Source organism: Amblyomma mixtum, chromosome 9 (genome assembly GCF_055824585.1).
Source record: "Amblyomma mixtum isolate Tamu chromosome 9, ASM5582458v1, whole genome shotgun sequence".
Lineage (NCBI taxonomy): Eukaryota > Metazoa > Arthropoda > Arachnida > Ixodida > Ixodidae > Amblyomma > Amblyomma mixtum.
In genome coordinates this window covers 118394868-118417342 of record NC_143020.1, presented here as the reverse complement: position 1 = coordinate 118417342, position 22475 = coordinate 118394868, and the positions used below count along the sequence as shown (strand labels likewise).

The 22475-nt window shown below is 43.5% G+C and overlaps 1 protein-coding gene across 2 annotated transcripts in view; it reads left to right on the top strand.

The window, feature by feature from the left end:
• The window catches only part of amon (prohormone processing protease amontillado), a 175175-nt gene that overhangs the window by 88733 nt on the left and 63967 nt on the right, over positions 1–22475 (top strand). For both annotated transcript variants that reach the window (XM_089561657.1, XM_089561656.1), the window contains exon 2: positions 14476–14580. In XM_089561657.1, coding sequence (XP_089417783.1) covers positions 14554–14580 — 27 coding nt within the window. In that variant the 5' untranslated portion in view covers positions 14476–14553. The remainder of the gene's footprint in view (positions 1–14475; positions 14581–22475) is intronic.

The following is a 22475-nucleotide window of genomic DNA, read 5'->3' as shown; positions in this document are numbered from 1 at the left end:
TTGCATCTTTCGCCCTAGTTTTGAGGAGTGCTAGTTTGGTTCCGAAGAATTATGGTAGCTTGAAGAAATGCTGACGTTTTCGTTTTTTGTCAGAAGGTTGGTTAGACTTAAGTGGGAATGCGGGTATTGAGGTCACAAAAAATCATGAAAAACACAATTTCTTTAAAAGCATTTTTTGCACTAAATACACTTCTGACTAATCTGCTTAAATTATCCGCCCTCAAAACAACCCTAAAGTACAAGAAGATTAATATTTTGAATGGCTGAGAAACAAAGCACGAGCTTCGGTATGACGTTACACTTCAAGCGGTCTCAGTTCTGAAATCGGTCCATAACCGCTGCCAGTTTGCTACCGTTTGAAGCTCGTTTCGCACCCTTTCGTTTGATACCTTTCAATATGACATCAGAACAGCTAAGCAAGGCTACAGCGGTTTTCCAGCAACTCAATTGCCCCCGACTCTGTATGTGCACACAGGTTTCAAGATTATCAGAGAGAGAGAGACTTTAATGAATAAACGAAAGGTCTGCCTGGTTATGAACCTAGCATGCTACTCCAGCAAGATTATCTGCGTCCTGATTTTGCAAATATGATATCTGCCTTAAGGGAATTTTCCCCTGAATGCCTTGGGCAGTTCAAATTAGCTTGCCCTGAATTTGTTCATTAGGATTACAGCTGCGCAGTGATGGGATCTTTACTGGCTTTTATATTATGCATTAAGCTTATTTAGATGCTTTAATTAAGTATCAGCCAACTCATTTTCTACGTTCTGTTCATACATTTTTTACCAGTGCGTTTTCACTAGGGGAAGAGTAAAAACAGCATCTCTGCACAAAGTGCATCTTTGGTAGCAAATATTACTGATAATTCTTAAACAGTTTTTGGCTTACGGCCTGTAACGAAGAGATAGAACAATACCACAGAACTCCTTATAACTCATATTCTATGTGAGATATTCTAAATGTAATTGTATATTTGGACTCTGCTTAAAAAGCACTCATTCGCATTTAATTATGGTAAGGATTGTGGCAGATATTAATATCATCTTTAAGACCGGCATCATTCCTCAACACGCGGATAAAAATCACATGCTTACTTCTACAGTGTGTAGCTGCTTCTAACTTCAAAATTTTTTCCTCTGTTTGAACTGGAAACTCATATTTAAATTAGATTTAAAACAGAACTAGTGTTATCAATGTCTGGAATGTTGATAGTTTTTTCAACAGTAATTGTGAAACATGGAAATTTTTCGCTCACCTAATATAATATGCAATAAAATCAGTGTTACTACGTACACTAGCAGCTGTTGCTAGGCGCATTTTTAACCTTTCCTGGTATACAAACAAACTACCACTTGCATATGAGTGATCTCGAAAGCGTGTACAACTTTTCCGACTTTCTGGACCCGTGACTAGCAGCATGAGCATAGTGGAAAAAAACTGCGGGAATTTCTGACGTCATCTCTGCAGTCACGAAATATATAAGGGCTAATGCGCATACCTAATGTAATTTTGATATGTCGTAATATGCTATGAGTGATTGTGCGCTCTCATGTATAGAAGGATGTAAATTAATTTTATTTTATAATCATGCTATTCAAGTGCACTGCTCCGAATCATACAAATGTAATCATAATATTCATATAAACTAAAAATAATAAGTGGTACATTCCTTGATTGTAATACGAAGTACAAACATATCGCAGCTAAAATTGTGGCTTCAATGTAAATTAGAAAATTGAGCACGTAGAAATTCAGAAACATTATTAAAAATGAAGATTTTTCATAGATATGATGGTTTAATCTCTAACAAATCTCTCAAAGCCCTGCCTACAGCCACAATATATTGCGCGCTTTTGCTTTGGTCTCTTTAGTGTTTGGTTCTGGCTCTTCTTCATTCTTATTCAGTATTCCCATTGCGTTCCTACGGTACCTTTTGTCACCATTATCTAGAAATCTCAGCTTCAGCACCTGGGTGATATAGACTGAGGTTTCTTTCTTTGACTGCAATCGGTAAGTGCAGGTCGAATGACACGCAAGTTTCAGAGTGTAGAATTTTTTCAAAGGCCTTTTTTTCTTTTCTTTTATCTGCTTGCAACAACCTTCCTGAGTTGAGTCACTTTAATAAACCCCAGGGCTGCAGACTTGGCATGAAATACTACATGTGAAGAATTCCAAGCGAAATATTACTTCATCTCCTATCATATACCTGTATCCCAACAGGATATTACCTCTGTTAGTCAGACTCCTGGTTATTGTCAGTTATTCCTTATCTCGTTTCAGTGGTACGCTGGAAGACTCTTTTATCTTCAATAGCCTTCATCGGTGGGATTGTAAAGGGGGATCAAAGGCTGAAACGGAACTTCAAGACGCTCGAAGACTGTGCTCAAAAGCCCTGCTATTTGGTCCACTGACTGCAATAGCCTAGAAGTTTCATAAAACCAGAGTTCACGTCCTGACTTGTTCACGATCAATTCCTTTCTACAAGCTGTGCGCCCGATCGACTCCTCCTTTGATCTCGAGAAACATCCAGAATTTTCCGCGCACGAGTGGTTCTGACAGGCCCGGGCAAGCAATTGCCTTCTGCTTTTCATCGCCACAGGTGCACCGGACAGAGATCGCAGTTGAGGAGGACCATTCGTTCCCCCGAAACAGCTTGCCGACTGCTGGAAATGAAAGCGGTGGGGGTTGAAGGCAGCAAAACATAAAAGCCGAGGCAGAGCCCGCTAGTGAGGTTCATAAGGCTATTTCGCCGTCTTTTTTTTTTTTTATTTTGCCGGCCGCCTCTTCGTTCCACTTGGCGACCACTTCATCCGTGCGTGTGGGCGTGCGTCGGCGTGCGAGAACGACAGCACTTGAGAGTCGGTCACTCGCGGCCGTGTCCGCGGTGGCGTCAACTGCGTTGTCGACTGCGTTTCGAGGCAGCTCGCGCAAATGTGGTCAAACAAAGACCGCTGCTGCGGCGGATCGCCAGACGCTTCCTTTCCCACCCCTCTCCCCACTTCCACTCTTTTAGAGCAGCTGGCTCTCCGACGGTGTTGCCCCAGCAACCGCGATACGGGAAGAAGTCGCCTCCCTGCAGTCGATAGCTTTCTCCCTCCATCCTTCTATTTTTTGGCATCGAGCACTCGGGCAGCCAAGGTCACGCGAAGAGCCCTTCAAAATTTGAAAGATGAAAGGAATTCTTTAGGGTACTAAGAGAGCCGAAAGAAATGTTATAAAAGGTTGGGAGGGCAGGGAGACTAATATTTCTGGGATTCGCCCAAGAGAAGATGAAAAACAGAAACCTTTCAACAGGATCACGCGACTTCTAGACGCAGCTTTTAGAGCCCTGAAAGTTGCGACACCGCGCTTTCCTAACCATGGGTCTCCAGATATCCACGGTGTTTTGACTCGCCATTGACGTCATGAAAGCTTGAAGCACTTTGGGTCTAAAAGCTGAGCTGCTTTTGTGGGCTACTCGTGTATGAATCAACAATATTGTCACATTCGCTTGCAACTTTCTTTCTTGCTTGCTTTCTTCCGACACTTGGTCGTGTTGCTTAGAGTGCTTTCTTTTTCGCTTATTAGGTGAAAATTTTGTCACATTTAGTCTTGAAGCAAGTCACAAACTTTCCTTTGACCCGTACTCAAGAATGAGGCATGTATGAGCCTTTCTTGGAATTTCTTAATGGACGTCACTTTGTATTGCGCAACATGAATGCCACCTATATGCATTCACTAGGACCTTTTGATGCATTTTTTGATAAATTGCTACTGGTCATGAAGCCCCTGTGCAACACTATGGTTGAGCTTTGTACATCAAAAGCTGCTTCGATCGAGGGCCCAGAGTTGTATTTGCAGAAAGGTCGGCATCACTCAATCGTGATTCGGTATTGAGCTAGGGCCAGAGGTGACAGACAACATCGTTGTCCTTTAGAGCACATGTGAATGCACTGTGGAGGCATAGAACTTGTGGTCTGATTTATCTTGTTTTCCTTTTCCTTTCTTTTGTTTCTTCCACAAAACAGTGAATAAGCTGCACTGCGTGAGCATATATCGCTGTTCGCTTAACTTTATTCCTCTTCTCTGGGACGTTCCTAGTAAAGGTAAGGGTCTCTATTAGCTTCCAGGACTGCGTCTTGATGCCCTCTAACTGATGCCGACGGATACTCCTGGTGGTTGGCTCTGTCTTTCTATTAAACTTCGAGAGTTTCAAAGCCTGTCAAGGGGGCAGTATAAGCTCCTGATTTTACTTTGTTCCAAGGGCTGAAGATCCACTGCACTGACAGTGGCATGCAACTACGTCGTGCAGCTGATTTTTCTGTTCGACTTTGTAGCTGTGTGTAGCTATTTGCATAACTGACAACTGAGTTGTAAGTCAAGAAAGTAGGCCGCAGTGGCTGTAATCTGATGGAGGCGAAATTCTAAAGACACCCGTGCGCTATGCGATCTCAATCCACGTTGAAGAAGCACAAGTGAGCAAAATTTATCCTTAGTCTTAACTATGGCGTCTTTCATAACCCATGTGTCGTTTCGGTGCGTTAAACCCCACATAATATACCATATAAGTGAAGCAAACGGATTGAATTAGTAGAGAGGTACAGCGCAGGAGAACGGGACAGAGTGAGAGACACGGATTAGCACTCCTGTGTGTTCCTCGCTATGTCCTGTTATTTCCCCCACTGTATTTCTTCGTTCTGTCCCACAAACAAACCCAAATCGCCCCTGAGTAAATCTTGCCTTTTTAAAGAGTGAAGGTTGACAAACTTAGTTCGCCTCGCTTAAGCACTCCGATGTTCAAAAGAAAACTCTTTCGGAAAATTTAAGCCACTCTTGGTAAATTTTTGCGCAAATAAATTATGTCCTGCTAAAAACGTAGAGACGACGTTCAGAGATGTTAACCAATTCCCTCCAGCGCGCCTTTAATACTTGCAGTCTACTCTCAGTAATAGGAATTATAACTGCGCCAAAAATTTCTGCGGATTAGGAGGAGTTTTATGTAGAGGATATTTCAGCACCGGTTCGCTCAGACCCAATGCTCGAATTCAGATAGTTCGAATAGCGAGCACACGCTGTACAAACATGCGTTCAAATTGAGTTGCCTTTAAAGCGTGCACTGCCGCAGTAATAGTCACTTTGCAAAGAAGCCAACTTTTTGCATCAGTTAACAGGTTTTGCAATACGAGTTGGTATAGACTTGTTGCGTTCAATAAAAGAAAACGGAACTGATGGCAATGTAGTAAAAAATGCAGAAGCTTCGCGTTAAGTTGCTTAATTAAATAACACACTGACTGATTTTGTGCTCTTTATTTGGCTTGACGTCAGCGGAAAGAATCAAAATGAAAGCAAGTCTTGAGGGCCGCACCTCTCCCTCACTCTTGGAGAGATTCGAGGGTATCCAGGAGTCAGAATTTTTATGGCAGAGGCGAGAAATATTATTACGGGCAAATGATGATGCCTCAGAATATGCTTTACATATTAAACAGCGTCCTGCTCTTTTTAGCAAGCGCAGCTCCTAACGCGCAAGCATTCGTAAGAAATGCACTCTTCCCTCTTCCAAGACAAACATCGTATGTGTTAAGCACCCAGAAGCACTTTACTTCCTCGCTTTGATCTTGCCGCAGATCTGTCGCAAACACAGCACCGTTGCTATCTCCCGTCTTCATGGCAAACACTGTAAGGGAGGCACATTCGTCGATGTACCGAATGACGTTTCAAAAAAAAAAAAAAGAAGCACTACGAAGAAACTAAGCAAAGAAAACTTTCTTCTAAATAGTTGCATCCCATGCAAGCGTTCTAGGAACCACCGTCGATCTGGTTTGCACTTCCTCTGGCTTCCCTAAAACCTAATATAGACGCATGACGCAGCTACTAACTCACTACGAACTCCACCTCCCTGTCGCTCGCCGCATCCAAGTGAATAGAGTTGCGAGGAACACGTGACTAACTCCACGCCCCCAACAGCCCCAGGTTGTCGCAACCACTCCGCCCACTCGAATACCGAGAGGCGCATTCCACGAATGCCACAGCAAAAACACGCGCGCCGAGAGAACCGCCAAAAACACTCAAGTTATTTGTCGCACCGACGCACCGCCGCGTCTAGATGTGGAAGCCAGATCAAAGGAAGCAAGCAGGGAGGTAGGAGAAGGGGGGCGGAGAGAGGGGAGCTTCGCTGTTCGTGAAGCATGAGCCTTGAGCAAATAAAATGCCTTCCTTGCCATGCGCTGTCGCTGCCTCCACTGCCGAGCGCCTGGGGAGCGAGAGTCGTTGCACGGCGGCCGTCTGTGCGTCTTTCTGCCACGCTGGGTTGCTGCAACGCCCTGGAGGAGCTTTCTTTGGCTCTTGGAGCGGCAGCGACCGTAAAGGAGCTCCTTTTCTCTTTGACAAAGCTGGAGGCGACCTCCCCCTCAACTCCCTTCCTCACCGCCTGTCTGGATCCTGTAGTTCGCTCGCCCGCGCGGTTTTCTTCGCGCTGATGAGATTTGCTTCGCCTTCCAAGGTTCGTCTCCTGAAAGTTTGCTTCACCGTGGTTGGTCTGATAGTGCGGGCTTTCTTCTCTTCCTTGGTTGCTTCTTCCTTCGTTTAGCTTTGTATTTTGTTCCGTCTATTCTCATTTCGTCTTACTTTGTTTTGTGCTTCTTGGGTTCTGTGTCCTTTCTTAAGTCCTGCAGACACGAAGATGGACGCGCCTTGATAAAGACGTCGTTCGGTATCCACCTTTCGAGATTCCAAATCAAGTTTGGCAGTCTCACGAGCTCTAGTTCAATACAACTTTTTTACTTTCTTTTGTTGGGATTGTTTAAAACGCACAAAAAAAAATGTGCAGTAAAAGAATAGATGTCTACATTCGGTGCTACCAAAGGCGTCGATTTTGGAATTCATTCCTTCTTTTTTTATCTATTTCTTCCTGAGGTTCCAATAGCATGAGCTATCAGTGCGAAAAAGCGTTCGTTCCAACGTGCACTGACATCGCACAGCACAGGGGCGCAAAAGGTGCCTGTGTACTGTGCGATATCAGTGCACGGTAAAGATCTCTAAGTGGTCGAAGTTATTCCGGAGACATCCTCTACAGCAGCTCTTTCTTCCTTTCTTCTTTCACTCCCTCCTTCCTCCCTTCCCTTACGACGCGGTTCAGGTGTCCAGTGAGATACCTGAGACCGTTACTCCGTCATTTCCTTTCCTCAAAAACTGAGCTTCATTTTTTTTTTCAAAGATTCCAATTTTCCATGTCGTTTGGCACTTTGGAAGGTTCGTCCAGTAGAGAGCCATATCTCGCACTTTAGAAGACACGTGCAACGCAAAACGCGGGGCCATTTCTGCAGCACTCTGTATGCTGGATCTTGTTCTTTGAAAAGTATGCAGTTCTAATGCATGACTCTCGCTAATTCACAACCTACTGCCAGCACAAAGGTAGGCTCAGGTTTTTTTAACGAAAGGAAAACACATACATCGGAGTATCTGTCCTCGCTTCGGCGAGCGCGGCTTCGGCCGCTTATCTGATTTTTTCAGCAGCGTCCGCTCCGGCGGACGCAGTTGTTGCTGCGACGCGCGTCTTTTCTTGCCTTTTTCTCTTTCCTCTGATCTCTTACCTCTCCTCTATCTGCACGTGGCAGCGGTGGTGGCTTGGATAGAGCCAGTAGCAGGCCCGTGCAATTTCCTTTTCATCCTTCTCTCAGTCACAACAACAACAACAACAACGAAAGGAAAGCTGCGATAGTGCAATATAAAAATATACCAGGAAAGAGATCCGAACATTCAGTTCAGAAAAAGTTGGGGGAGGGGGGGGGGGGGGGTATTTTGCTCAGTACTTTGCCGGTGTGGAGACCTTCAGGTTTGAAACGTACCACGGCCTTCTTATAAAGTTAAAGGCGAGAAGCATTGGGGTTTCGTATTCAACTCTGTCAGATTTGTTTTCTTATTTTTCTTGTGGTAAGAAACGGAAAGGCCTTTGTGCAGAGCTCTCGGTGGGACCCCGTGCCGTGTATTGGCTTCCCCTGTCAGGTTTCCGCTCAGTCGGTGCGATTCCGAAACTTCTAGGCGAAGATTTCACAAAGAGTGAAAGTTGGACGGCTTCGCTGCACCGCTCGTTTTTCACTGGCATATGTCCATTGGCTCAACAAGAAAGGCCACAGCAGACCTTATGTGGCTGCTCTTTATATATTGTTTCATTTCCTATCCTTCTATTTGCTGCATTAGCCTTTTTCCTTCTTTCCTTGATTCTTTTTCTTTGTTCATTTATTTCATCTGTTGTGTTTCCTTCGCAGTTTCCTCGTTTTTTCACCTTCTTTCTTTCCAGCTTCCTGTAGCACCCTCTTTTTTGTTTCTTTTCTCATTAATTTTCCTTTCCTTCTTGCTTTTTTCTCCGATCTGCTTTTTCGCTGTCTCCTTCTTTCTTCCTTTGTAACTTCCTTGTTTTCTTTTCAGTTTTATTTCGTTCTCTCTTTCTATTCTTTTTTTTTTTGCATTTACACACATTTCCACCGAAATCTTACAACGGACCGGAGCTCTCGTAGCTAAAACATCCAGCTTCTGGTCTCAAAGCAGCTTTCTTCAGTTTACCTTTCTGCTCTCTCTGGCTCTCCGGAGTGCACAAGCGAGAGTGGACCTGTCGCTTACAGTGTACCCCCTCGTGCACACGTGTCGGGTATCCGGCGGACGAAGTTCGCGAGAATCGCGCTCTGCGTCCCTCACCATCCATTGTGCTGGAAGATCGATACTTTATATACCGATCCCCTGCGCAGCCATTCCGAGGGCGCCAAGTAAGACTACGCTTTGATAGCGGCCTGGCGGAACACGACGCGTGAATCCACTCTTTGTGTTCACTCTTTCTTCTCCGGTATGCGCGTTTCCAGGCTTTTCACAACGTGTTAAGCAAAGCACGCTCTGATTGATGCTAGAAAGAAAGGGGCTTTAAGGCAAAGTTTCGAGTGACTCTGTGGCCTTTGAGAGAGCGCGAATGCAGACGCGAGCAGAAAAATTCGTTCGCAACTCAAAAATAGCGGCGTCGCTGACTGCAGAGGCCAGCAAATGCAGAAACGTTGGCGCTGTGGTGACGTAACAAAAAAAGTTTGGGAGGCAACTTGCATGCAACTTGCATGCATGGAGGCAACCATTTCTCCTATCTTCCTCTCTCTCTTCTTTCTTTTTACCTGTTTTCCCATTCTTTTCTTTTCTGGAGAAAGAAGGTATAGCCTGTTGTTTTTGTTTGTTTTGGCGTGCGCATGTTTTCACAACAAATATAAAAATAATACAAGCTATTCCGTGCTCACTTTCTTTTTTTGTTAAAGCGGTTAAGGGGAATCTGGGTGGAACAAAGCGCGGTTTCTCGCTAATAAGCTGCTATTACATTTCCTTTGAGTAATATTGCTATTTTAATCATCGTGAGGGGCTCCTTGATAGCGCTAAACTGGTTTAGACCGCTCAGAGAGTACCGTCTGCTGTGAGCCGTGAAATTCGTTCACTTTCTGTCTTTTCACATTTGTTGCGAAAAGCTTGCAAGCTTCTTTTCTAGCAGCGAAGTAATATTTTATGAAGGACCACAGGACTCATTCATGGTGCGAGAAAAAGGCGTGCTGGTGATATAAAGATGTTGGTTAGGCCTAATTAGCGTTTTCTAAACCGCTGAGAATTTAACCGCAAATAAAATATGCGATAACGTGGTAATGGGGTCAGATGGTATGCACAGAACTTGAATTCTCACAGTTAGGCCATGTTGTGCTTCTTTTTCAGACATCTCGTGGTTAAAATGGGTTATTTTTTATGGGGTTAACGTCACAAAGCGACTTATGCTATGAGGGACACCGAAGTGGAGGTCTCCGGTAATTTTGATCACCTAGGGTTCCTTAATGTGCGCTGACATCGCACAGTACATGAGACTCTAGAATTTCGCCTCCGTCGAAACGCGACCGCCTTGGTTGGGATCGAACCCGCGTCTTTCGGGTCAGCAGCCGAGCACCATAACCACTATCGTGATTAAAAGTTTTGCGTGTATGTTTTTGTCTTATTAGTGTAATCTATTACAAAGCACCCGCCTGATCTATTAGGATCGCCTCTAATCACATCGATTTCTAAAGCCAAGGCGCAGCTTAACCATGCGCTTGTGGTTTATCGACATCCCGTGGCCTTGTTACTTTTAATCAGCTGTTTGTACCTCGCCCCGGTAGGGACAGCTTATTACAGACTTGCTGTAATGCTCAATGTTGCACATACCTACCTACCGTACTAGAGCTCAAGTGCATCGAGACGAACATGCGATCTATGAAACTGGAGTCCCGCCCGAAGTGTGAGGATGAATAAAATGAATCATATATATAGTCGATAATATGTCATTCTTTTTGACAACACTATTCCGTCCTAGCTGCGCTTCTGCAGCAATTCTGCGTAGAAAATCTCGCCACCATCGCTACAACAAAGCCAAATTTATAACAGACAGGCACGCTCGGTAAAAATTGCCCCGCTCGGTAAAAACGGCCCCGCTGCGGTGGCTCAGTAGTTAGCGCGCTCGTCTACCGAGCCGGAGTACCCGGGTTCGAACGCGACCGCGGCGACCGCGTTTCAATAGCGGCGGAACGCAAAACGCGCCCGTGTGCTGTGCGATGCAAGTGCACGTTAAAGATCCCCAGGTGGTCGAAATTATTCCGGAGACCTCCACTGCGACACGTCTTACTCTCTCTTCTTTCACTCCCTCCTTCCTCCCCTCTCTTACAGCGAGGTTCAGGTGTCCGCCGAGATATGTGAGACAGATACTGCGCCATTTCCTTTCCTGTAAAAACCAATTTTCAGTGTAAATTTTTTTTTTTAAATACGGCATCCGCCGAGGGGTAGCTGTGAACACATCATTCTGTGAACACATCCTGGTTGGTGTTCTAGAGCCGAGAGTGGCCGAAATTATTCCGAGGGTTTTTTTTTTTTTTTTTACGAAGTCCATTTTGGCTAGCTTGTACCAATAGAGCGTAAAAATAATATTTTGAATCGCCTATATAAATGCACACATATGTTAAGTACTGAAGCTGTATATTTTATTTAGTGAAAGTTGGTAAGTTCAATAGCAATAGCGCGTTAGATTTCCATCGTAAGTGCAAATTTCAATGAGCGAGAAAAATAGTATTTATGAATAATTCTTAAATTTACATTGGAGACGCAAAAAACGAAGGTGCGATAATATTCCTCCAACCATGGCGCGCCCTACGGCGCCTAGAAACAGCAAATTAAACCGAATACTTGACTATACAGTTTAGCAGCGTAGTGGGCTTCACATGTCTAACACGCACATGCCTTATGATCTTCTTGAAAGGTTAAACTTAAGCTTACATCAGGAGCAAACCAAAAATCAACATTTCTTCTAGCACTCCTCCTTCATAAGAGAAAAACAAGAAACTGAACCATCAAGCAATTTGACACGTGAACGCCTTCTGCGTCTCCACATCCAGTTGGCGACTAACGGTGTGTGAAATACGAGGAAGCGAGCCGGAACCTGACCTGTTAACTAAAACGAGTTCTTGATCTCTTCTTCCTCACTCAACGCTTTCTTTAAATAACAAACCTCAGCTGCAAGACACGAAAATCGGTTCAATAAAGAACAAAAGTTAGGTGCTCTTTCCCAGTATAATGCCACGAGTTCACACCTTCGAGGCTAAAATGGGCAGGCGGCCGGGCAGTAATTTCAATTTCAGCGCTCGAGAATCTCATAAATCCACGTGACTGCGAGCAGCCACGCCTTAGTAACGAAAGAGAAAAACTTCATCTGGAAGCTGAAAGCGCAGGTTATGCGAGACTACCTATTTATTTACAAAAATTGCACCCTATTTCTTTTTTCTATTTACTTTTACTCCTCTATCAGGTTCAGTTCATATCCTTAGAGAACTCCGCGCTGAGCGTCAGCTCCGGTTACGAAGCAAATTGCTCGCGTTATGCCGAACACGGCGAAGCGCATGTGCTTCGCTTAAGTAGATTTGCTTCTCCGTTCACGCATGTGGGCAAAAGAGAAGCGCCTAGCGCGCGAATTCTTTCGCCTCGCACAGACTGGAGGATCTGGTTTCGACATTCGCAGCCGGTGTTGTCACGCCACATTTATCTTTTTTCCTCTCTCTCTATTTTTCTTCTTCTATCTCTCAATCTCCTTACTGCCGTTTTCTCTTGTTCTTCTTGTTGCTTGCGATTCTTGTTTAGCCCCCGTAGCAGTCCGCGCAGAGCTTCGTGTTCGCTCGTTCAGCGCTGACGACACGAGCGCCATCCTCTGTCTTCATTTTGCGAGCCGAACACGTCCGCCGTTTGGGGCATTGCGTGCGCATTCGAGATAAAAGAGATAGAGTGAAAAACAAGAAAGAAGAAGCGCTGTACGAAGCGTTCCTTGCGTAAACAAATTGAGCTGTTGCCGGTGCTACCCGCCGAAGGGAGCTGTTCCTGCTCCTCTGCCTCGTGGGACTTGAAAAGGATCCGTAATCCTTCACTGTTGAGCGATGGCTTGAGACAGAGAAAGAAAGAATTATTTTTAAATACTACGCTAGGAGAGTGGTGAAGACAGTTCGGCTGTTTGTATCGTGCGCTCCTCTTTCTTTCACTTGTTTCTTTTATCCCTCACTCCTCTGAAATGATCACTGCGAACTAGCGTGTCCAACAGTGTGAGTTGTGCAGCGATGTCCGCCGCGGCAGCTGCACCATTCAGAACACTGGTGTCCTCAACGTGTCACTTGTTCAGTTATTCGTCTGGTTCAGTTTTTGAGCGAGTTAAAGCAGCTGTCAAAGAACTCTGAATATTTCTGAATAGGGCGAGCGCTCCGTGCCGCGCCACTGCCCTCTCTGTCGTCTTCTAGTGCGTGACAATATCGACAGTTTAAAACTTCATCAGTTTTACTCTCCCATAATTGTAGGGGCGAATTCTGCCCATGCGTTGCGCGCACCTCAGGTCGTTAAATGACTTAAGTAGAATATGAAGGCGCGTCTCTAGATAAACAAATTAACAGGCTGTGCAACCCAACGCATTCCTACATTAGGCGGTCACAACTATCCACCAAAATAATACACTGAAACCCCGACAGAAAACATTCGAACGCGTCAAGTCAGAACCCAACCGGGCTCACGGGCCTCGCGCTGTTGACGAATGAGAGAACGATGCATCGGTATGCTTCAGGCTGTACCCTGCCGGAAGAGAGGAAGCGACGGGCGGATGTGGTAAAAGAGGCCGCTTGGGTCAACACTGTTATTTCGTAAGGCCGTAACTCGGTTACCGGGCAACATAAACCGCACCACAGTCGGTCCCTTGCGGGAACGCGGCGCAGGCTTCGGCTCGCTGTGTGTACGTGTTGTCGGCCCTGTCATCCCGTGCGTGGACTCTTTCACTTAACGTCACTTCCGGCTCTTCGCCAGCGACGGCGTCCTCGTGCATTTTGTTGATGTGCTTTTCGGCCATGACAGAGCCACAGTTTACTGCCCCTTCCTCTTTTCCGCCGCGAGCTTTGGACAGTAGTCCTCTCGCAGTCGCAAGTTTTTCCTTTTCTGTCACTCGTCGGTAAAAATTAGCCTCACTCAGATTTGGGCTAAACGCGTTTGTTGACTTCCGTTGGGACTCTCTTTTAGCGGATCGATGTTCCCAGTTCGTGTTGGGCCGAGCAGAAAGCCGCGATTTGCACGGCGTCTGAAAAAGTTACCAAGGGGTGGCTGATGAGGCTGCGCAGTGCTGTGTGTGCTGAGGGAATTGCGGATGTGCGCAAATTTTATACTGGTGTCCTGGTTTCAGCCAACGTCAAAGCACGGTTGCTGATATGTTTTTTTTTTTCTTATCTGCAGTGTTCATGGACATGAATGGCAATATAAATGTTCACAAAACATTAGGTTTTTTTTTATTCCTCTGTTCAGTACTTTTATAAGGTCCCTCGTTTATTTCGTTAGTCTCTTTACATACTTCTTACACTTACCATGAGGCATAAAAACAGGCTGTCAATAAGCTATAGTAGGTCGTGGAGCCTATTCTGTAGTCTCTTTACATGCTATATCTACCAATCAATCAATCGGTCAAACAATCAATCAATAATAATGACAATAGTCACAATACAGTTTATTTCTGAAGCCTTCGAGTACAAGGAGAATGAGGCACATCCTTTATTTTATATTACATTAACAGAAACAAAAGGCTATCAAAGCAAGAGCGACCTAAATGAGGAAAAATTAAGGGCTTTTTATGCACATATAAAAAACTGTAAAGGGGAAGATGGGCAGCGGCGGCAGCCGCACCGCCAGCTCACGGCGCGAGATCGTTGGGTTGATGCCCGGAGCTCGGATCGCCATTTTGGCTAGCTATTATTAGGCTGCTTCCCCGGAAATCTCGCTACAATTTGATGGAGGTGACACCCTTCTTCTGACACCCAACAGACCTAGGCACACAGTCACTGAACAACTGTTTTTCCGGGGGCTATGCTGTCAGTCTTTTGTAATGCAGTGTTGTGTGCCTCACTCGAGAACTTCGCTCCATTTATGAATTTCACTTTCCCCCGCGTGCAGGTGCTGGGGTCCAAGAACGAGTACCACTTCGTTCACCGCGCCGTGCCCAGGGCGCGGACCAAGCGCAGCATCCCGCACATGCGAAAACTAAGGGCCGACCCTCAGGTGAGTGCTTCACCCTTTCATACCTATTTGGTCGCTGCTGAAACGACTTCTGAAATGCCCTTAGTCATAAAGTTGAAACATGCAAGCGTCCTCCGGTATTCCTGCGTTATGTAGGAGATGCAAGTCCATCCAAAAAGAATGGTAAGGTTTTAAAGTAGTTAAACCGAGTAGACGTGCGAAAGCCTCCCTATTGAAAGTTTCCATAAGGCGAGTCCTATAATTCCATGTATTTCCTTATCGATTACATCGAATCAGACATAACTTCACCAGCGAAAGAACGAGACACGAAGAGAAGAAGAACACAGGACAACGCTGTGTTGTCCTGTGTTCTTCTTCTCTTCGTGTCTCGTTCTTTCTATGGTGAAGTTATGTCTGATGTACACCAACTAGCCCACACGGGTACCTTGTTATATCGAATCAGTATGGAAGTTTTTTAGAAATATTATGGAGAGTTTATAAGATCCGTACAGAAAACGTATATTCTCAGTAATTTAGACTGAGTACAGGAAAAATTATTCAAAGTTCAGAGAAGCATGCCGTCTGTAATCAACGCTCCCCGGCAGCTCCGCTTCCCGTGATTTAAAAATTCTAGACGGGCTAATAGTTTACGTTTTCAGGAAGCATTATAACGCACACAGCAGACAAACACTGGAAAGAGGAGCGCCTGTCCCGGGTCCATCCTTTCTTCTATGTTTGTCTGCTTTGTTCCTTTTAATGCTTCCGCTTTCGGGCGTCTTTGTATATAGTATTTAAGCATAGATTCAGTTCATGCGCATTAATGCGTTAAATAAATGTTGTATTTATGAAATTTTAACAACTCTGTGGCGCAATGGAATGGTACCAGCTTTCAATCGCTTAGTTCCTCGGTTCACTGCACAGGCTGTTTTGTGTTCTGATATTAATTTTATCCAGTATTAAACTAGTCATTTTTTTCTCTCCTATTGCTACAGAAATTAATATCTTCGTCAGGGGGCGTAGTTAGGTTAGTTGCTGCACCTGCGGTCCACAGGGAGACAAACACTGCGAGGCCAGTGTCCGTTCCTGACATGGTTTGTAAATACCAAGCAGACGGTGGCTTCAACAAAAGGCCTACTGAAATCTGCTTTAAAGTATTTTTGTTCTCCTTACACTTTCATACACATCTATATTGAAGATTTCGCGCCATGTTTTGCACGCCAAACCAAATTAACCCTGCAAATATGCCCTTGACATATTTATTCTTGTTCCCGGTGAGCACAGATTAGTCAGGGGAAAGCGAACTCACCGGTAACCGAATCTGTTTATCTTCTCGCTAAGATGGCATTTATAGGATCTCTCTGTGACTTGGCAAAACGTCAAAAAAATAAGAGTAGCGTAGAGCATGTTCCTTAACCTAGTGCACTCATCGAGGCAGCATATCTCTCGGCCCTAAAACTTCTGACTTAAATATATGACTCTACATTTTTGCTAAACTCCGCGGGGCACTCACTGCACTAAAAAATTAGTTTGTGTGAGATGCGTGTAATTATGCATGCCTCTCAGTGCACTTAGTACACCTACGTACTTCAGAACTAAGACAGTTCTCGCTAGTTTCGACGAGCGCGATAAAATAAAATATTGTATTTTTATGAGCTTCTCGTAAAATACACTATGAGCTTCTCATTACTCCTTTCGCAGCTTTGCTTAACTACGCTGATGAAAAGGTAAAAGGTTTGTGTTTGAAAGGCTAGCGATTTGTTGTGAGCTCATTTTAGTGGGACGGCCTCAATAAGCTGCTGGTTTTCCTTCTGTCAGCTATTTAGAGCCTCGACAAAGTGATACTCAGCGTGACGTGCTGAGGTTCGAATTCAGCTCTGTCCTTGGAGAGCTTTGAAAAGAAAGGAAACGCCAGTAAGTAATATGAGAAAGAAAATTAAAGGGAAGAAAGAAAGAATATATCCTAATGCTCTGATCATCATGACACTTTACTTGCACTTTTCTATATCTTTTCTATATATCACACCGCACTTTACTGTAGTACAATATACCATGCTACACTATACTATAATATACTATGCTATGCTATACTATACTATACTATACTATACTATACTATACTATACTATACTATACTATACTATACTATACTATACTATACTATACTATACTATACTATACTATACTATACTATACTATACTATACTATACTATACTATACTAATACTGTACTATACTATACTATACTATACTATACTATACTATACTATACTATACTATACTATACTATACTATACTATACTATAATGTGCTGTGCTACAATAAACAATATTATATCCTAGTAAGGCGTCGTCTCCATCGCAACAGCTGGACATATCTCCTGAGCGGTGTCTGAAGCATGTCCCACCAGGTTGATGCGTCTTCCCTTATTATGCTGGGATATAAACTTAGAAAACGTCGATGCGCCATCCAAAGGTCATTGCTGTCTTCTTCGATCTTGTCAAGAAGCGGCGGAACTTGGAAAATAACCGAGCAAGAAATCTTCTCATCTAACGCTTCGATCAATATCACACGTCTCCTGGCACGGGCATAACGCCAGGCGGCGTCTTAGGCGGCTTCGTCGGTCGCCAGAGTTTCGCAGTCCATGTCATTAGCATAATGCGCGTCAATTTACGCTGGCCCGGGAAAGCGTCGTTATCTCAGTCTCCTTTGCCCGTGGGGTAGAGACATCTTCCTTAAGTCGCCTCGGAAAACACTGGCGTCTTAAGTCGATATCTGCAGGCGCAAGCGGGTCAGGCGACTTAGGTCTCCCCGCCATGTCCTTCAACAATTCGGTGCAGCATTAGAGAAGCGTCAGGTGACGACCGGTAGTCCCTAAGTTCGCATAATTTTTTGCACGTGTGAAGTCCGATGCATCTTCGCCAGCCATTTGCAATAGTAAATTACAATGGCAACCAAGAAGCCGGCCAGTTGCATGCAGTATTATGTGAGGATACCTTTTAGAAATTCTTCCCCGGCTTATCTGACGCTTTTTAGCTTCTGCAGCGCTCCACGGTTCCCAACATGACACATCATACGCTCTCTAAGGACCATGCGGACTTTGTTTTGTGTGATTACTTTGATCTTGTGAACCGACAACCTTGGAGTTAATCGAGGAGCGTCGTCGTCTAGCCAAGCTCGGATCGATAATTGACGAGACGGGGCTAAAGATCCAATGTTCCCAGTACGATAAGCTGAGAGAAAGAAAATAAGCTTCATGGGTTTCTTTTTTACCTTCATTGCTTTCCTGTTTGCTTCTATTGCTCTTGCAAAAACCTAATGGTTTACAACGTACTTCAGTTCATTGCCGATAAAGAGTACCAGAGGTTTTAAGCGAACATGCATATAAACAAATAGGAATGGGGGATTTTCTCTTGCTTATTTTACTTTTATTGTACTGATAGCCTGAACATTTATCGCCTCGTTTACTTTCAACTATATCAAATTTTTGAAAGTGCTAACTACTACACCGACGGCTATACGCATGTGCGCGCTAACGAGTACAAGGAGACACAAAATTTCAGCGTATTATCCTGTCTAAATGTGTGAAAAAATAGAAAGAAAAGCAAATTTTGAGTAGTAATAAAGCAGATCAAAGCATAAATGAAGGCTCTACAATGTTTTACTTTTTTTATGCTACAAGCTCCACCTGAATAAGCTAATTTCAATTACTTCCACGTAGAGGTGCAGAAAATCAAAGAAAAACTGAGAATGAACCTTGTTTCTAGCTCATCGTAACCGCATGACATCTATAACCTATTGGGTTGGCAGAATGGCTGTTCTAGTTTCATGCTGGTCCAGCATTTTTGTTGGGACTAGGGACCATTTTTTTAACTATCAATAACCGCGAACCGCGATAGGTTTTCTTTGCACCCATCGTGATAACCCTCATGTGGAAGTTCGTGTAACCATTCTAACTATGTATAGATACTCCTTAGAGATACTCTTCGTTTGCGGGCTGATCTAGAAGCATTTTATATTTCTTGGCACCGGAGCAAACTGTAGCATCCTTTCTTCACGTCTCTTCAGTGGAGGTTATCCGGACCTGATGTTATCTGCGAATTAGCCCAATCTCTCCGTATTTTGTTGCAAAGAAACTCCGCTCATATTTTTTTATCCAATAATTACTGCTACAAAACATAAAACTATAAAGTTATACCTGTGGAAACACGTTCGCGGAATTCCAGCACAGAGCAATGATTGGGTCCCTGCGACCATGTAACGTACTACGCTGAGCTGCCCATCGACATACCCGCTGCTGCCACATATCGATCACTGGGCGATCTCAGTGCAATGTAGAGCATTTTCTGGGATCGTTTCAGTTATGTCATTTATGCTAGAACCTTCTTGTATTATACTCTGGCATACATTCCGCTGCACTCCATCTGGTATTCAGTATCTTTATATGTGTGTGCATTCTTAAGCACTGTAAACTTACATATGTGCTATTCGACCTTTCCACAATTCTGTCGGGCTAGCTTGTCAAAAATTGTGGCGCCGAAGTTTTCACAATTATCGCCGGGGGACTATAGTCACCATAAGCAAATAAAATATGCAGGAAACAAAATTTTCGAGCAGTTCTTTAAGACTACTTTCATTTAAAGTAAGCTAGAAAGATAAATAAAATTTCGGAACTCCTCATCACACCAAATGTTTTCCAAGTTATAATTTCCTACTTGTGTAATTTCGACTCTCGCTAAAGTTCGTTTTTTTTTTATTAGCACCTCCAGCCTAACAGTGGGAGCAAGTTGAGACGCAATTAAAACTTTAATACCCAGCGAATCCTATGACCTTTACTACCATTGCAGTTTTATTATGCCAAAATGTTAAATTTCTGCCCCACCGGCATAAAGAAGTGCTACGAACCGTTTCCAGAGTTATAAACTTCCAAACTTTTTTATGCGCAGCAATTCTGGGACTTGTTTGCTCATAAGCGCGTGAGATAATTGAGAATCTGCTCAGATGTAAAGTTTTACACTTCAAGTGATGCTTTGATTTCTTTGTTAGCGTTTAAAGCTTTTCCATATCTTATACGCCTTTTATAAAGCACCTGGGGCTGTGCTCAGCGTTAATTCCAGCTAAGTTGTCTGACTTTTCAAAACAAATAAAAATTTTCCATCATGCACAATAAACATATTTTTATTGTTATGTCTTTTTGAGGATCAGGGCTCTTGTTAATTAGGTTGCTGTTTAATCTTTGCGCGGCAATGAACTTTGCATCTCTCTTTGCTGTGGACAGTCAAATTAATTTTTTGTGAAGGCGACGAAGAAATGGAAGAAAAGAAAACACGGTTGAAAGCAACCGACGCAGAAGCCTTTGTTTAACCATATTCATAGATTCTCTGAATTCTTCGCAGGCTCTGTGCAAGGAATGCTCGTGAAAATGCTGAAGTGTGAGAGAGCGAAAATTAATTTGGTAAACGTGCGATATAGAAAGGAATGAACAAGAAAATAAAAGATATAAGTGCTATGAGTTTTGACGCTGAATCCCAAGTCTGCATATAAGCGAAGTTCGAAAGTTAGCGTGAAGTGTTGCGCACAACGCGGAAACAGTTTCTCTTTTATCGTCTTTGTGTCCTCTGCAAGGACAGAGGACTTTTCTTTACACGTTCGCTGTTCTTCCAGTGCAAATATTTGCCAGTGCAACGGCTCTTACAACTTGTCCCCTAATTTCCCGGCAGCGTATAGTTTTTACTTATATCTTTTTTTTCTTTTTCAGAGAAAAATAAAACCCATTGTCAGCTAACTGCGCTGACGCTATGAAAGTAAAAAAAGAAAGAATGAATGGTTGGTGCAAAAGGTTTATATTCGTTTCGCGCATAAAGTTTCTGCAGGACATGTCCAGGCAACAAAGTTTACTTCTCAGCTGTGTAGCGGAGCGCGTATGGTCCCATTAAGCTCACATTTTGCGCAGGGTAAGGAGAACACTTGCCCTTTCCTCTCATAACCCTTTGTTCTTAAGAGCGCCTTAAAGACTCTATTATACGTAGTGATGTATTTAATTCACGTGGTGTACATAAATTATGTCTTGTAGTAAATCGCATGAATAATGTATACCGGATGCTTCAGCGGACACTCAAAAATGTTCGAAATGGGCATTTTTGGGTAAAAATATGGCGTTTGCGGTATAGTGTTACCAGTGTTGGCGGACACCAGAAAACCGGTGAGTCGCCTTAAGTAGTAAGTTGGCTAACTCATTTTTAATAATCAACTTTTTAATAAGTAGAGTTAGGCGTCTAGTTGAAATTAGACATTTGTAGCTGGTCACTAGTAATAGCCATATCCGCCTGGTTACAATTAGAGATTTGTAGGCGGTCGTTAATAATAGCCATATCAGTGTTTAGAACTTCGAAAACACGGTTACCATTGGCGATGTAGATCTACAAAATTTGGTTTTTTCACTAGTTACTTGCTCTGGAGGGGCTGCTTTGCCTGCATGCTTTCGAAAGCGCATGTATTTTCGCACGATGCAGTCAGCTTTTGTCGAACCACAGCGGCGCGGTAATCGTGTTTTCAAAATTCCAAAAAGTGATATGGCTATTACTAACAACCGGCTTCAAATCTCTAATTGCGGCGCCTAGCTCTACTAGCTAAAAAGTTAATTATTAAAAATTAGTTAACCAGCTTACAACTTAATTAATACCTTGTTTTCTAATGTCTACCAACACTGGTAATACTATGCCGCAAAATTCATACTTTTGCCCCAAAAAGCCTGTTTTTGAAAATTTTTGAAATACTTCACTGAAACACCCGGTATAAAACGCTAATCGCGAATGACGTAAATTATGTCTGAATTTTTGGCTCATCGTTTCTGAAATATGCTCGTTCATCTCCAAGACATCATTTTCCTTTGCTAACTGCTTTTTGTGAACAGCTACTCCGGCCCCTAACTCTTTCTCGCGTAGAAATAAATATTTCCCTTCCAAACTTTTTCTTTTCATTCCACGGAAGCCTGACGTCGCTCTTTTTCGCTTCGCAGAGAAGACGGACGCTTCGTGTTCAACCAATGCACGCTCTCCTAACGCGCTGAACTTTTCCGAGTTTTGACAGTTTCCGCAGCTGCTCTTGCTGCCTGTAGGTTCTGAAAATTCAAGAGCGTGTGTGAGAGGGAGCTGACCGAGCACGACTGAAACTAGAAAAGTTTGTCTTTCAGTCTCAGAAGAAAAAATTATGTAACCGGAGAGCTGCTTGACAAGCACACAACAAAAATTATCAGTCGGAATTATAATTTTATGCACCGCTTTGATGGGTAACGTGAGTGCATGTGTGTGCGTGTTTGTTCGTACGCGCGAACCAAAAAAAAACGAAGAGAAATGACATAGACGGAGAATATTCGAAGTCCGCTATTTAAATAGAAAATAAAAGGAACATGTAGCTTCTCCGGACATGGCACGGATTATAGCTTTTATCTCCAAGTCCTTATGCGAGCTCATTCTGCTGATTCATTCATGCTGAGTGTTTTCCCAAGAATTCCGCTTCTTGTTATATTTTATCGCTGTTTTCTTTTTCACCTCTCTCATCATTCATGGCGTATCCCGCCTTCCGTTCATTCTGCCTCTGTCTCTGCAATTAACGTGAGAGCCGGTTTAAAATTGTGCTCCTTGAGATAACCCAGGCATGAAAGGCTCCCGTTCCCATTATTAAGCTTTGTCCCGGTTCCTCGCATAACGCATTAAAAAAAGATGCGTTTTTTTTTTCTGCTTCTATGTTTCATTTTAAGTTGGCTTCTATCCTTTAATGTTCTGCAGAAGTTCTCAGATGATTCCAGTTTAGAAACAGTGCCGGGAAAAGCAAAAGTAGTTACATACGATGAGAAAGAAATGATATCAACGTGCCTAAACAGTTATCGCACTGGTATCACACAACTCAATTAGAGAATATACGCTAAATCAGATTTTATG